General features: G+C 32.3%; 3 protein-coding genes across 4 annotated transcripts; 1 reads left to right on the top strand and 2 right to left on the bottom strand.

Annotated features, from left to right (window-relative positions):
* On the bottom strand, window positions 1-5,913 carry LOC114407379 (uncharacterized protein C57A7.06-like). 2 transcript variants are annotated; one of them, XM_028370460.1, is made up of 11 exons: window positions 5,439-5,913; window positions 5,071-5,230; window positions 3,927-4,414; window positions 3,291-3,512; window positions 2,824-3,150; window positions 2,233-2,583; window positions 2,061-2,141; window positions 1,866-1,940; window positions 1,403-1,786; window positions 785-916; window positions 1-552 (listed from the first exon to the last, which is right to left on the bottom strand). In XM_028370460.1, the coding sequence occupies exons 1-11, from the start codon at window positions 5,718-5,720 to the stop codon at window positions 391-393; spliced, it is 2,664 nt and encodes an 887-aa protein (XP_028226261.1). In that variant the 5' UTR covers window positions 5,721-5,913; the 3' UTR covers window positions 1-390. The 2 variants fall into 2 exon arrangements, with proteins under 2 accessions (XP_028226261.1, XP_028226260.1); XM_028370459.1 differs by having other exon boundaries at window positions 1,866-1,943.
* Window positions 5,914-8,815: 2,902 nt separating this feature from the next.
* LOC114407381 (indole-3-acetic acid-induced protein ARG2-like) lies at window positions 8,816-9,734 on the top strand. Its single transcript, XM_028370461.1, has 3 exons — window positions 8,816-9,010; window positions 9,250-9,485; window positions 9,521-9,734. The coding sequence occupies exons 1-2, from the start codon at window positions 8,937-8,939 to the stop codon at window positions 9,470-9,472; spliced, it is 297 nt and encodes a 98-aa protein (XP_028226262.1). The 5' UTR covers window positions 8,816-8,936; the 3' UTR covers window positions 9,473-9,485; window positions 9,521-9,734.
* A 5,248-nt stretch (window positions 9,735-14,982) lies between these two features.
* On the bottom strand, window positions 14,983-15,899 carry LOC114407382 (uncharacterized protein At5g01610-like). Its single transcript, XM_028370462.1, has one exon. It carries the CDS (start codon window positions 15,667-15,669, stop codon window positions 15,184-15,186), a length of 486 nt encoding a protein of 161 aa, XP_028226263.1. The 5' UTR covers window positions 15,670-15,899; the 3' UTR covers window positions 14,983-15,183.
* Between the last annotated feature and the right edge of the window lie 225 nt (window positions 15,900-16,124).

The raw sequence follows: 16,124 nt of genomic DNA on the forward strand, positions 1-16,124 counted from the left end.
TAATGAAATCTGACAGCATCTACAAAGAGAAGAAAACTGGCAGATAAATAACATTCTTTTCCACTTCCTTAGGATATTTTATATCAATTGGGACCAAATTTAAAAAATGACATTTTCCTTAAAAAATGACAAAATTAATAAATAATTCAACCTGACAATGATAATACAAAAGGGGAGACACCCCAAAAAAAAAAAAAAAAACAAGACTCTTGGTCTTAAATTCTGTTTTCTTCCATTTCTTGCATGCCATAAGCCTCCGGGCCTACTAATTTGCCGCCGTTTCATTTTTTTCTTCAGCTTTTTCCTCTAACCTGACAGTTTATTGTCTCTCCAAAAGACAGAAAACTGAGAATATTTCTAGAACTGGAACAGAACCAAAACTCATGTCAATTAACTTTTTCCTCCCACCTTCGCCTTTTTCATGATATTGCCAGCATTGCCTTTATTTTTCTTAAACTTACGCTTATCTCCATTCCGTTGCTCTGTTTTTTCATGAGGATTCACTTCTTTGAACTCTATTGGTTTTATAATAACCCCTGGTCTCTTCACCACCTGCACATGGAATATTACATTTACAAGACAGTTAGAAAAAAACATACATGCATCTTATAGTATTTTTCCTAATAGTATCATTTGGTAAAAAGACAAGGAACCCACTAACAGTATCCAATAAACTAAGGTCTTCCCTCCCCCGAAAGAGCAAGACTCTAAATATTATTTTCAATTACTATAAATAAAAGCTATAGCATGATACTTTTTAACACAAGTGTTACAAAGCACTTACTTCCGGCCGGTTAAGAGGACCAATTGCAGTTGCTGGATTATATTCAGGTCCGATGGGCACACGCATGCTCTGTTCAAAGACCTCTTTGGAAGTAAAAGGGTATGGCAATGATTTAGTATGTAGTTTCTCAGCCTGCCATATCCAGAAGTTAGTATAAAATTAAAATCAGCTCAATTTACTTGACAGAAAAAGAAAAGAAAAATAACGTGCAGACAAAATAAGGAGTACAGAACTAGCCAGCAGATAGATACTTAGGAGCAAGTGGCAGTTGGTAACATTATTTGAGCCACAAAATTATAATACTGGAATTAGAGCATCAAGATCTACCGGAAAAAAAATTGAAGCAAGAAGAAAACACCAAAAAATAAATACAGGAGTTTTGATTCTTTTGAATAATGAAGTAGAGGAGTGAGCAATTTACTACTACTAATAATAATGAGAATATCGATTAATAATATTACTATTATTACAAATCATAATGTGGTTAACTGCCATTCTGAAGTGCAAACACCAATGTTTAAAAATATGCCAATATAGTTGTGTGCATTGAATCAAGTTGATATCTATAATCTGAAAATAATATGAAAGGTTCAAAACCTTGTATTTAATGGCACTAACCTTCTTGTCTATTTTCTCAGATATAATCACATTATTTAGCTGAGCATCCTTCCTCTTTTTGAGGGCTTCTGCCCTTTTTTTCTGGGCATCTTCATGTTTTTTCAGCATCCAAGATGGTAGACCTTTCTTTTGCTGTACATGTGTCCACTGGCCCCAGCCAGGAAGTAATAGAGGCTTCTCTGGCTCAGGATTTTCTTCGTTGAGGATCTCCTGCTTATCCTTTTCAAAATCATCTTCTACATCATCGCCTGCAAAAGCTTGCCGAATGAGCTCCTCTTGAGAAGGAAGTTCATAAGGTACTTTAGAAACAGAAGACAGAATTCCATCCACCATCTGTCCTTCACTATCTGTGTCACTATCCTCTCTAAATTCATTTTCAGTATCCTAAGACATAAAAGGATAAAAGTATAAGGCTACACCAACAATGCACTTTATACTGTTAACAAATAGAAAGAGTCCATACTTTTATAGCTTGCCTAACTAGCCCTGGAAGCTTTGGAGACTTCTTCATCGTTATTTCTTCATTTTTGTTTTTTGCCTGCTAATCACAAATACATCAGTCCAACAGAACGCAACCTTCAAAAATGGAAGATATTCTTCTTTACTAAAAGAAAAGATTAAATTTTAAAACAAAACAATATATTAAAAGCATTTGAACCTTTTTCCATGTATCTGACACAAATATGGAAACTTCATATGTAGTTTTTGGCCCAGGCTTTTTAATAATCTCATCAATGTTCTGTGAACAAAAAATGCATTAACTGTGTCACACATCTATCAAGGAAGACATTAACTTGAGATAAAAGTCCAACAATTAAGAATTTCATCACCTTAAAAACTGATTCCTGGTGAGTATCAGTGTCATCTTGAATTACCACCAAATCCTTGTTTACATCCTTATGCAAAAGGTCGCTTCCCTCATTCTCTATGTTGCCACTTTTGCTGGTCCCCAAGTCATCCTCACTATCACTGCCATCATAGCAGTTATCTGATTTTACCTTATTACTGGCATCTATCTGGGCTTTAGCCGTTCCAAATACTCTTCTGCCACTGGTAGAAGCAGCTTTTGGATCTTCTGAGCCACCAGAATTCTCCAGCTTCTTCAAGGAATCTTCGTATTCTTGGAAAGCAAGGTTAGCTTCTTCAACAGCTGCCTCTTTTCTTTTCTCCAATCCACGCCTCTACATCAGAACAAATCAAGGGAAGACCACAAACCAATAAGAAAAACTTCCCCAGTGACAAATTTCAATCTCTAAATTGGATACTAAAGAATATATAAAAACAAAAGTAACAAAAGCCAAAGATAATAGTTCATGTAAAAATAATAGTAGTATTTATCACAGTCTTCTCAGGCTAGGTTACACTAAAATTTCCTTCAAGGAAAAAGGGAAAAGGAAGAAGAGAGCAGGAATGGATATTACCATAAAAGGCAAAGAAAGCAATCCTGATTTGGGAACTTCTTCCTCTTCCTCCAACACTTTCATTGTTTTTTCTTTAGCTTTTCCCAAAATCTTGTAATCCATGTCCTGATCAGAACCAGCAGAGTTGTCATCCTCTTCCTCTTCACTGCTATCTTCCCCGCTACTGCTGCTACCCTTCATAGACTTCATTTTTCTAGTCAATTCAGCATGCCTTTGAAGTTGTTCATGTATAGCAGCACGAGTTCCTTCATCTTGGTTATGTAAACCACGCTGGATAATACGTGCAGCCCACGGATTATGGTTTTTGTGTTTCAGAGTCATGCGTTCCTGTACCAAGTTGAGAAGTGAGAGAAGGATTAATGGAAATAATTTTTCCATTTTAATCATGAAGATACAGGATATATCAGTAACCAGCATTTGTTAAGAAAAATTTCTTGAGCTCTAGTTTCTCAGGGATGATGATATACCTCAGCCCTTTGACGCTCTTGTTTCATGGCATATTCTTTAGCAGCTTCAGGGTCCATTTGTATCTGAGAAGCTTCTGCCTTTAATTTATCTTTCTTCAACAAACGATGAAATGTTCTAGACTTGATCTTTTTAATATGCTTTGCCTTCATTTCATGACGAAAAAGAAGGCTCCGCATTTTAGCAATCCGATTTTGCCTATCCTTCTCATCTTCAATAGAGACCTGTCAGACATAAGAAATTACATAAAACAATTGAAAAACACCAATACAAAAATAATTCCATGCCATATTGCATAAAAAACATGGGTTGAGAAGAAGAATCAGTACACAGACCTTTAAAGATGTAATCAATGCAAATTTTATTCTTAGACTCCAACAGGCACACAAGGAAACATTGTATGGCACTTAAAAGTTAAAATTAAACTGGGGTAAATTGAAGGCATCACTCTAGTTGGGACACATATGGTTTGTCTACCTCCATATATATTGCTAGAATCATAAAAGTGCTATTTCAGCTTATGTAGTGTGTTTGGCGGGAACCCATTATTACTTTTAGGTAGAAGTAATGCAAGTTTTGGGATCTTCCTTAAATGAATTAATATTCTATTCAGGCATATTATCAACTAATACTCATACCTTGTTCATTTCAAGAAGCTTAGAACCATCCTTTTTATGAGCTTCCATAACTTCATCATCATAAACTAGAGCAGCCATTTTCTTCTCAAATTCAGTTCTGGGTTCAAATTCAGAAGCTATTGCTCCTACAGTTGAAAACCCTAGATCTACATTTTCATCAAAGAAAATAGTTGGGGCCTCTCTATTTCTCTGAATAATATGCTGCCACTTAGTGACATCTTTCTTTGATACTTCATATGCTGCCTTCCTCTCTACCTTTGCTTGAACTGCCTTTGAAAGTGGCACATGAATAGTTCTAGCATTCTTCTCAATTTGTTGATATCTCTTCCTAAGTTTTCCATAACCAGACTTTTCACGAAGAGGATTCAGTAGGTCCTCTATGCTAATGCGTCCATCACCATCCACAACATCACGACTAGGATTATATTCAGACTCTGGATACAGCTCTGGTATAACAGTGTCCTTCATCACCTTCTTTTTCTTATTCTCTGCATCGTGATTAAAATTTTCAAATGTATCATATCACAGTTTTGAAAACAAAATAGAAAGAGATTCTCTCTGGGAATCATTCGTGCACAAATACTGTTTGGGCATTCTTCCTACATATCACCAAAATTAGAGCAGTAATATATATATATATACACACACATACACACACTGCTGTGGGAATCATTCATGTACAAAAATTGCTTCAGCATTCTTGAAAATTAAAGCAAAAATGTGTGTGCGTAAGGACTAATTGACACCAAGTGTCAAACTTGACATTTGACAAAAATGACACCTTCTATAAGTTTTTATCAATCCAACTGTTGCATAGAAAGTTCTCATGAAAAAGATCTAAGTTTGTAATTTCATATAATTTCAAAATTGACATTTCATTACATTTGAAATGTTAGTTAAAATTCAAGAAAATTTCATATAATTCAATAGTTGCATTGATAGAACTTAACATTTGTATAAAGCTGTTAAATTAAAATGTGACAAGTCAAAAACTATAATGCGATATTAAAAACTACTTCATATGCATCTCTAATCACTAATTATGATTTCCAATCTATACCGAAGAAAAATAGCAGCATGCTTGCAAGTCTAAGTTCTAACAAAAATAATGGACAACACAAAAGTTTAACAGCAATTTTCATACCTTCAAAAGCTTCACTCGGCATGCCAGTAATTGCTTGTAGCATTCTTGCATGCCTTCCATCGTCTTCCTCTCCAGAATCGTCACTTGCAGCATTTTCATTCCTCTTTGTCCCAATGTAATCATCATCCTCACTTTCATCATCAGATTGCACATTCTCATCCTAAAAGTACAAACGAACACATGAATCAGAATTGTCCAGTACATAGTCATAGATAGAATGGATAAGTTGAAAATTGAAATATATAAATTTAACAATCAAGTGGTAAATAATGAGCTTACATCTAGATGCTTCAAATACTGAAACAAAACAGAACACTAATTTAAGTTCAAATGAAGAGTTTGTATTGCTGGAAAAAAAAATTAAAAACCTCAATTTCTTGAGCAAGGTCATCGTCGACGGAAGCAGAGTCGTAACGCTTGTTTTTCTTGGACTCCTCTTCGGCCCGTTCTTCCTCGTACTCGTAAACGTCATTGTCGTCATCGGAATCGACGCTGTCGAAGGAAGTGGTAGGGTTTAAACGGTCAATATGTTTTTGCAGAGATGAGGGCAAACGAGGGCCAGTCTTCTTCCATTGAGTGTTTGACTTCTTATTCGGCTTCAGTTTTCGGCGGTTACCTTCGTCCCTCTCCTTCCGCTTCTTTTCGGTCATGTTTGCGACTGCTTCGTGGTTTTGGTTTCGGAGCAATCACACTTTCCCTGCACTCACTGTCAATGACCTACGACTTTTATAATAATTATGTTAGTTTTAGTCTTTAGATCTTTCGTTAAGATTGTTTGTGGGGATAGTATTGTTTTGAAGGTTGTGATGTGTGTGAGGTTTCCCGAGACGGAGGTAAAGTAAAACCCTAGTACTACTCTCCAAACGGTGCATGACTTCAAAAACCATTGGCCTCTTGTTGTGTGGGCCTAATAATCTCTAAGGTCGAATAATTCTCTGGCCCAACTATTGACACGCTTTTTTCCTCTTCGCACCACCCTTTCTTTAGTTTTTTAACTTTTTATTATCATGTTATTGGTATAAAATATTCGGATTTTGTCTGAGACTAATTTCTGTCAAAACCTGGCTGACCATTGTTAATTAGTCTCCCCTTCTAACCATATTTTTTATCAACAAGACTTGTTGATTTTTTTCATGCTATTATTGTCATTTTATTATTTTATGCTTGCATTGTCTTCTCTTTATAAATAGTAATTAGATTAATTCTTAGTCAAGGTTTAGTCACGGTTAAAATTTACCATTCATTCCTAATAATGTATTTTGTGAGAATTAAACCTAGGTCATTCCCACAAATTAAGTGTATGCTTTTAACTTAGCTACATCCATTGAATCTTATTAATGTTTTTAAATGTTTATACTTTGTAGCATTTTTTCTTATAAGGGATATCAGTGACATATTATAATGCATTTTACTTTTTATAAATATCTTCTTCCCCTCTGTCTCTCACACTCCTTTCTTTTGTAAATTGTGATATATTAAAAGTAAATTAAATGTGTTTAAATATATTATATTATATATTTTGTATGTTTAAAAAATAAAACAAATAAAAGTCAAGTATCAGGAACTTGGATTCTATTTAATTTCTTCCATTCACATTGGAACTTGGATTTCGTTGGCACATATAAATATATACACCGAGAATACCAGGAAGAGGAAAGCCAAGTATCTGGTCCTGCCCATTCTCATTGTTCATAAAGCACTGAATACGGAGCAAATGTCCAGTAATCAAACCATCATAGTTGATCCCTCCAAAAAAAAAAATTTATACTTAATAGATTATTGAGTTTCTTATATATAATGACAAAAAATTAATTATGTAGTGAAGATTTTGTTGAAAGAGATAAAATTCACTTTAATAAATATTTCATCTCTAAGATTAATCTTATGACTTTTATGTATAAAAATATCTTGCTTTAAAAAAAAGTTGCAAGAGTGCATAGAAAGAAATATTAAAACATATTTTCGACAGATTGAAGTTCATCTCCCATTGGTTCAAAAATCCAATTGGAGTGAGGGAGTTTGGAAGATTCTCCTAAATTTTCAACTTAGACGCCTATTGACCACTAATTGTGCACAAGTAATTCATGTCTTGCTTACAAAGTGGGAGCTATAACAACAAGTTGTAATGTTGTATAGTAGATAGTAGGTACGAGTGAGAGTTGAGTCCAGAACCACGCCCAGGTTCAGCTCACTAATTCATCCACCGCCATTTTGACTCAATGACTTGTAAATAATTCATGACTTGCGTCTTAACTTTCCCTATAGATTCCGTCATCATACTCACGTAATCCTTAGCCTAACCACCAACATTCTGATTCCATCTCCACATTTTCATTGTCCCATCATCCTTTTGTTGCACTTGCACCCTCAAAAAATTACTTTTGCTTTATGATTTTTTTTCTCCAAATATGTTCTATTCTAAGCATATCACATTTTTAATAGGTTTTAAGTTTTTTTATCAATCAATATTATTTATTAATTTTTCTTAAAATATTAGTGAATTTGAATTCATAACTTATTTTTTTCTTATTTTTTTAAACTTTTCATCATCTTTTCAACTACTAAATTAACCTTATATTTTCTTTATTTTTTAAGTATATTCATTTATTTAGGGTTATAGAAATTCACATGAGAGTGCACCCTTTAAAGAAAAAAACGACCTTTGACTTTTTATTTAGTATTATTAGAATATTAGTTAGGATCTTCTGTTGCAAGAAAACTCTATTCTAATGAGGAGGGATGGGTATATGATATTTCCAAGAGAGTGAAAGTTATTTTCTACGATAGTTGCTTATTCTCACAGCATTTTACTGTGTTTTATTTGTTTTCTTATAAAAAAATATAATTAAATAAATTTTATATTTTAATATAATTACTAAATTTCAATCAAATTTATGGAAATGACATTTATGGGCATAACATTCCCATAAATGTGATTCTCATTAATGCAGAATTGTATCGTAAAACAAACACCCGTTATAATTTTGAAAAAAGAAACAATACTCTCCATTTAATGTGTACTATGTTCATTTTATTTGTAACTTGGCAAAAACAAATGTTTTTTTTTCCAAAACTTTAATAATAATGGAAGAAGTATATTTAACTAATCTCGCTGGCAACTATAAGTTTATAATAATATATAATAAAAATAGAATACGAATTCTCCTGTTCTTTTATATCATTGTGTCAATTTTTTTAGGTTGAAATTATATGTTTTATATTGGCTAATTTATGATATATGTAATCTCTTCATTATAAATAAATTAGATTTGATATATTGTTAGAGAATAAGATAATCGTTTAGATCTTATTATAGACAAGTTTGTTATATATATATATATAGAGATTAGTTTTTTATTTATGCTTTATTATCATTAGAGATGATGAATCTGTTTGGCAAGTATCTTGATTGAATGGGACTGACTGAGATTGAGATTACGAACACTTATTTAAAATAAGTATTAAATAATTAAAATAAAAGTATACTATCACAAACAAAAAAGTTTTAATTTTAAAAACAAAGAATTATAACAATTTAGAATTGATTCTCCCATTTGCCATATCTTTTTGAAAACCGTAGCTAGCTTTCCTTAACAACCGGATTAATTTGAAATAGTTTCAGCAAATTTGACAGGTGGCGGCAAACCTTCCAGATGAATATTTTTCATAATTTGACGCGGCTAATATTCTCGCCTCCACTCTCTGCCTTATAAATAAAGACCCCTTCCTACCATTCTCCCCACAACTCAAATTCAAGAGAGAGCGATATCTTCGACTGTGGGAAGCTTCTTTTTCTGATCTTTTACGTGTCAATATAAATTCCCTTCAAAGAAATAAGCTTTCCACTCTTTTTCAATCAATCACCAATGGCTCCTTCTTTCACTTACGTCAAAATCTTCTCTTCTCTCGTCGCAGACGGATTCTCCAACGCTCTCACCAGGTACCCTAATTGTTTCCTCCACACTTTGAATTATTTTTTTGTTCTTATGTCATGAATTATGATTCTTTTTTAGGTCACCATATTACTCGTCGTTTTTGTTGATTACTAATTTGTATTTGTGTAAAAAACTTGATCATGAGGTTTTTATTTTTTCATATATAAGACTCAAATATGAGACTTTAGAATAAGAATTCAGTTTCATTTGAATTAACATGATTTAATATATGGTTTTTAAACAGACGCGGGTACGCTGTTGCATCACAGAGTGCAACAAAGGGAGGAGTGGCCTCAATGAGCGGCAAGATGGCACCAAAGTCAGGGGAAGATAACAAAGGGGTGTCTACGTACAAGGTTTCGTGGGTGCCAGATCCAGTCACTGGTTATTACAAACCCGAAAACATCAATGAGATTGACCCTGCGGAATTGCGCGCTATGCTTCTCGGCAAAAAATTCAACAACTAATGAAATATTGATTCCATTTAGTTAGTTCAAAATATATGGGATTAATGGCCACGGAATATTGATTCTGATATGCTCTGTTTTCTACTTCATGAAGAGAAGACCTTGATTCGCGTTTGGGGGGGTTTTCCTTGTCCATTTATTTGCTTTAGTTAGTTTTAGAAGTCAGTAGAATGACCACCATTAGCAGCTGATCGATTGTAATGTCTTCTAATTCTAATGTTATTGAATATTGATTATATCAAGTTTCATATTTTTCAAATTATTTTCAGTGTGATGGGATTCCAGTTTGCAGTCTTGCGGATTATCATAAACTCGTTAAGGATAGATTATTTATTTGTTTTTGCCAAGATCCGTTTTTATGGCTGGGATACGGATAGATTATTTACTCCAAGAGATAAAATACGTCTTTCTCGGCCAAATAAAAAAAAAAAAGTATGAGAAGGTATAGCTATAATGAAGTTAATTTTAAATTGCCCGTAATTAGGTACAATACTCCAAAACAACGGTACGTGTTGTTAATTCAGAGCGTGCAAATTCAAATTTTATTAAATAATAGCATGATCGTAGTAATTTTAAAATGTTTATTCATAATTTTAATTAGTGAGAAAAATTCTTGTTGAAATCTAAAGATGATATTGTCTTAATTATAGATTATAGATGTTTGTTTTTTCTTTTAGATTATAAAGAAAAGCTTTTGAGATAAAAACAACTACCAAATTTGTAAAGAGAATCATTATTCCAAGTGAAGCGGTTAATGTGAAGGAAGTGTTTTTTTTTCTTCTTCTCAATTTTTGTCAAAAAAAAAACTTGTGATTAGAAGAGTTTTCTTAAGTTTAATTTATCTAGAAAAAATTGTAATATGATTTAAAATAACGAGATATTTTGTGGATGTAGTCAAAAGATATATTTCACTTTTGGTGTCAGGCACTGTGTTGGAACCAAAAAAAAAACTTACAATAACTTACGGTGCGAATGGTGACGCCGAGATTGCAATGTTAGCTCCAAACTGGAACTTGAGACCCACAATACTAATTGAAAGTATGAGCTGAGATTTATAAGGCCTTGAGCTCTCCAACGATTTATGATTGAGGCAATTGGTTTGACGACGGATTCTATCGTGCCAAAGTTTAAATACAAATTTGTGCCCCTTTTCTGAACCCTAACTCACCTCTAAAAGAAGAAAATTCTAAGCCATAGACTTAAAGTTGAAATAATCTTACGGATACAAAATAACTTCGTGTGCGAAAAACGTTTGGTTTCGCACGGTAAAATCGATCTTGGTTTGATAAAAAATCACGGTATATCATGTGATTTATCAACTTTTACATGTTTAAACAAATAACACTAAAACTGAAGAAGAAAAGAATTAAAAGGCAAATGGGCAATAACATTAATATTTTTTATGACCAAATCAGTAATTAAATCATATTAAATAAATGAAATAGTAGACGAAGCGTGCGTGGCAAGAAAGTTGAAGATGAAGTGAACTGTTGAGACATTCAGTCGTTTTTAGATTCTGGCTCGGAAGATACAAACCAATAGAACAAATACTACTCAATAAAAAAAAGAATTTGACAGTCATCATAATAATATAGGGCAGTGACAGCAGCCAAAAATTGCAGTGCAGGGGACATGAGGAGGAGATGTAGTTATCTTTACTTGAAGCCGCCCAAGCAAGAAACAAACCCGGCTACAATAGTTTAATGGGATTCCATTTTCTAACTCATGCATGTGATAAAGCTGCACTTGTTGTCCAAAAAATCAACTAGTACTACTTTGTTTTTTTTAACTCCAAATGGAGAATAAAAAGAAACAAGAAGATGAGAAAATCTGCTATGCCGATTCTTGGTTCAACTTGAAATCAATCTGCCACCATAAATTGGGAGTTTTTCATAGGATGTTTTCTCACGTGCCAGAAATTAATTGCTAAGATCGATAGTCTTGCTTTTATGTTCGCATTCGATGCATGAATTGAGAATATATTTTCTATTTAATTTGTTGATTATCTTCTATTTTCTTCACAAGTAATCTTAGATCCTTTCAGAAGCAATTCTGTTTAAAATCTATGTTATGTTTAGATTTAAATTTGACTAGTATTTTTTATTAATTTCAATATATAATAACAAATTCTAATAAACCAAACGAAGAAGAAAAAAATTGTTACTTCTAAAATAAAAGTTTTTTTTTTAGGTTTTCACAACTTCAACTCTTGATTCAACCGTTATATGCTTGTGCCTGGTCCGTAAACCTTTGAACTTTGTTATATGCTTATGCCTAAAATATTCGATGCAATCTAATTTTGGTTACGTATCTATGTTTAATTAAATGGCCAAACAATACTTTCGAGTTTCGACTATATTAGTTTTAGCAAATTTTCCAATGGGGTATGGACTCTTGTTTTTTTGTAAGTGGTGTTAGCCCTGAATCTCTTTTTTTTACTCTCTAACAGTAATTTCACTATTATTATAGTATTTTTAGGGAATAATACAAAAGAAAATAATAGAAGAAATTTTTTTGAATAATAATTAAAAAATTCCCTCGTATTTTTAGAGATAGTAGACAAAATTTACATGGATAGTAAGTCTTGCTTGGGCTGATTGAATGGTAATTTTTTCATTTTCCCTTTCCCTCGTAGTATGGGGAAGAAGTGGACTATAGGGTATGGTATGACAAGTGCACCTGTACTCGCGAGAAATGGAAATCAATTGAGGGACAAATTAAGAGGCAGTAGGCACCATTCAATAGAAATAGAATTTAGTAAAGTAACTCAGTAGTCACCTCACCCCCACCATACCTAAAAGTTGGGAACCTATCTAAAAAGAGTTTTTATTTGAACAAACTTAGGGGCCATGGTGGACAGGGATGTCATGTGTGAATAGAGTGAGATTCACTCTTATGTAATAATCATAATTGTCAACCCCGTAAGTTTGAAAAGATTGTGAAACAAACACACAAAGACCACAAGGAAATCATGCGAGTGATACTAAATGAAATCTTCTAGGAAAGGAAAAGTACGAAGAAGCAAAAAAGAAGTGAAAGTAAAACATTCAACATTGACGGCTTTGATGCCAAGGAACAATGATATTTCAGACGCTCTAGGCATTTTATACATCGATACGTAACTCAGACCTCTATTTTGGATTTTTTTTTTAAAAAAGAAAAGTATACTATTTATTCATACGAAAACAGATAAAACCAAACTTAACAGAAGAAATAAGGGGTAACCATTGGAGAGGATGCAGAAGTTAAAAATTATTTTCCAATATAAATGTAACGTGTGTTATTGGTACAAATTACTGAGGATAAATTTGCAGCCGTGAAATCAACGGGGGGTTGAATTTAGTGAAATAGATTAGTTTTTCACAACATTGAATTAATGTTTGAATCCTTCAGAAATATGTGTTCTATTTAATCCTACATCATGTCTCAAATATAATTATTTAAAAAGAAAGACAAACATGGAAAAAAATATACTACCTTTTATTATTTCCCAACTTGTTTTTTGTCTTGAAGAGAAATTCTACCAGGTTGATTCCGGGAGCAGGGATCAAGCATTACACCAATCACCGCACAAAGGTACATTTCAATGGCCCACTTAATTGCTATGGAAGTAATTAACTTTGGCTATGTATGGATTAAAATTTAAAAAGTTGTGAATTTTAATTCACAAAATAAAGAAGAAAACATTATTATTTATAGGATAAGAATATTTTTAAATTCTTCCAACTTTAATCTAAATATGCACCTCATTAGTTTAATATGATGCGAAGTGTGAACGCATTAGGATATGGTTATATACAACCGGGTATAAAGCACAAAACTTGGATATTTGTTCATTCTATCAGATAAAGTCAAAACAAAAGGAAAGTCCGCATGAATAGAGAGAGAGAGAGAGAGAGAGAGAGAGAAAGAGCCAAAAAGCCCTAGAGAAATATCAAATGAATTTCACATTTGCGGACAAATAAAAAAGACAGCAAAAAGGCCTGCAAGATGCTTTGCAAAAACAGAGCTAAGCTTGTTTTTTACCTTTTCACATTGAGACGACTCATCATGTATGCAGTATGCAATTCCCTCTTATGAAACCCAAAATTACTAAAAGCAAGAGCACGATACCATATTCGTAGTTATCGTCCATACTGAACTTTAAAACCAGACAAGCTGCATCTACGCCCATCAAGCACTGACCAAGATTTCTTTAACTTATGAACGAATTATTAATCTCTACAATTTATAGTTGACACATTCATAAAACAGTATCCTAAGTATTATTCTGCTCGTCAATCACAATGAATTTAAAGAAAAACTAAACATGTTACTCATGCTCTTTATTTATATACTTTTATACTTTTGTAAGGAAAATCTAGTTTTTTTTGCTTTTTTTCATAACATGAAAAAATAAGATAATTTCAATAAGAAAAAAAATTAATAAATAGACAATTGATTAAGTCTAAGTTAAATGTAAAAGTTTTTAAGATAATCGTGCATATAGTTATTAAACTCTTATTACTCACTCTTGCAAATATTTAGATTTTAAATGCAGTTAACAGAAAATGGAAAGATAATTGATTTATTTGAGAAAATATTGTAAATTTAAATAATTTCTTTTTGGATAAAAACTAAATTTCATATAACATTATAGTGTTAAAAAATGTTACATAATATTTGAAGTTTTCTATTTAAATTATAGGAATTTAGAGTATTTTTTTTCTTTCTTAACTTTGAAGTTATGATCCCATTTGTCTCTAGGAAGAGCACTTTAATTCTTAATCTAATAATTTGTTAAGCCCAAATTTTCTATTAAGCCTATGTATTTGTAACTTTTCTTTTTCTTTCATGAACCCAACCCAGACCCATGTGTTAAGGGACTGTTATTCTTACCTGAGTTTTACTATTCTCACCCTCAAGTGCTTTAAGAAAAAATTTTGCTCTCTCAATGATAATATATTTTTGAAGCAAATATATATATATATATATATGATAAAAAAAATTAAAGAATGTTAAATAGATATTTATAATATTATTATACGAGTTATGTTATATTTTTTATTTTTAAAAATTCTTACTATTTTATAAAAAATATTATATAAAAACAAATGATTTAAATATTTTTTAGTCATTAAATTTAATATTTTTTCTTTTTTCTTTTATGTACTTTTTCTTTTAATTCTTAAAAATTATGTTTATTTAATTTTTAATATGCTTTAGGTAAAAAAACATAACAAAAATAATTTATAACATTTATAAGTACTAAAAAAAATTATTTTGTTTTGTAAGAAAAAAATAAACATAATTTATAAAGATTAAAAATATTTTTTATACGGATAAAAACAAAAAAAAAATACTAAATTAGATAGACTAAAAAAATATTTAAGTGGAAAATAAATATATTTAATGTTTTGGAAATACAAAACAAGAGATTAATATGAGAATTTAGAAAGATTGGAGGATATCCATATTAATGTTATCAACTTTGTTATCAAGATTCTAAAACCCAGGGACGACAGCGTTGGTTGAAAAAAGTAAGACTTGACGACAAGCCAAAGTGGGGATGCAGCCAATGCTGCTTTTGTTTAGTGTCTACCGCAAAACACCACCATAGTCATAATTTACGCAAAGGAAAACAACATGATGGTGATCAATAATTAATCATGGACGAAAAAAAAACCTAGTAACAGATAGATCCGAATTCTTCATTCTGATCCAAATTAAATCTAAAGAGAAGAAACATCACCGTTTTGATTGAAATAGTTGCAATCGAATCCACACCCACACTGGGGGCTCTCTGAGAAGCTGTCGACGCTGAAGCCAGCAGAGGCAACACCCACCGAGAATTGGAGGTCATCGCCGTCGCGAGTGACCTCCACGATTTTGAGCCACAACACTTCAATCTTCACACTAATACCCTTCAGCTTCGACAACTTGCCCTTGGAGATCACGCCCTTGATTGTGGACTTGTACTTTAGCTCATACGACTCTATGCTGAAGTAGCATGTTCCATTCAAATACGCTGTGAAGTGCCCGTTTTTTTCGTTTAGCTCATACCCTGTGGCACCTTTTGGAAGAAGCCCCACTGGGAGATCGTATTTCTCAAGAACTTCATATGCTGACAATTGCTCTTGTTGGCTTAATGATTCTGAAATTGTCACACTCACACTCGCCAGAATGCAAATAAATGCGATTGAAGACCTCAACTTCATTTTTCTTATTTTGTTAGCTTATGCTATGGAAAAATGAAAATGGGGAGATTGAACTTTGAAGTGTTAAGATCTGTGGGGAACAAATATTAAACGAAACTCGTAAACCAATAAAGAAAGTGAAATGATATAACTCTTAACTTCAATAGCAACTAGGAAGTATTTGCTTGAGTGCTTGACTATTTCCATTTGAAACTTTTTGTCCCTACATAATAATGTTAATATTCTAATAATGCGTGCAACTCGCGTAGCACTTGCAGACCTTTTTAAAGTCCATGTTTTTGCTAAAACTAAAATGGATTGGAATATGCGAGTATTGAGCTCACATGTAGCCAAAGAAGATATTTTGATCCTATATTTTTTATACCTTATATTTTGTTAAATATAATGTTAAGAATTATAATTGTGCGGGGCATTGTTAGAAGAAAAAAAACACATAAAAATATGGATAAAAGAAT

The sequence above is a fragment of the Glycine soja genome, chromosome 3 (genome assembly GCF_004193775.1).
Source record: "Glycine soja cultivar W05 chromosome 3, ASM419377v2, whole genome shotgun sequence".
NCBI classification, from domain to species: domain Eukaryota; kingdom Viridiplantae; phylum Streptophyta; class Magnoliopsida; order Fabales; family Fabaceae; genus Glycine; species Glycine soja.

Bases quoted from the DNA above. Each gene is read 5' to 3' on its own strand.
- LOC114407379 (XM_028370459.1), bottom strand. From the start codon at position 5,720: ATGACCGAAAAGAAGCGGAAGGAGAGGGACGAAGGTAACCGCCGAAAA. The intron at 2,142-2,232 runs GTGATGAAATTC...TTTTGTTCACAG, and splicing joins ACCAGGAATCAGTTTTTAAG to AACATTGATGAGATTATTAA. The intron at 1,944-2,060 runs GTTCAAATGCTT...ATTTGTGATTAG, and splicing joins TGTCAGATACATGGAAAAAG to CAGGCAAAAAACAAAAATGA.
- LOC114407381 (XM_028370461.1), top strand. From the start codon at position 8,937: ATGGCTCCTTCTTTCACTTACGTCAAAATCTTCTCTTCTCTCGTCGCA. The intron at 9,011-9,249 runs GTACCCTAATTG...GTTTTTAAACAG, and splicing joins TTCTCCAACGCTCTCACCAG to ACGCGGGTACGCTGTTGCAT.
- LOC114407382 (XM_028370462.1), bottom strand. From the start codon at position 15,669: ATGAAGTTGAGGTCTTCAATCGCATTTATTTGCATTCTGGCGAGTGTG.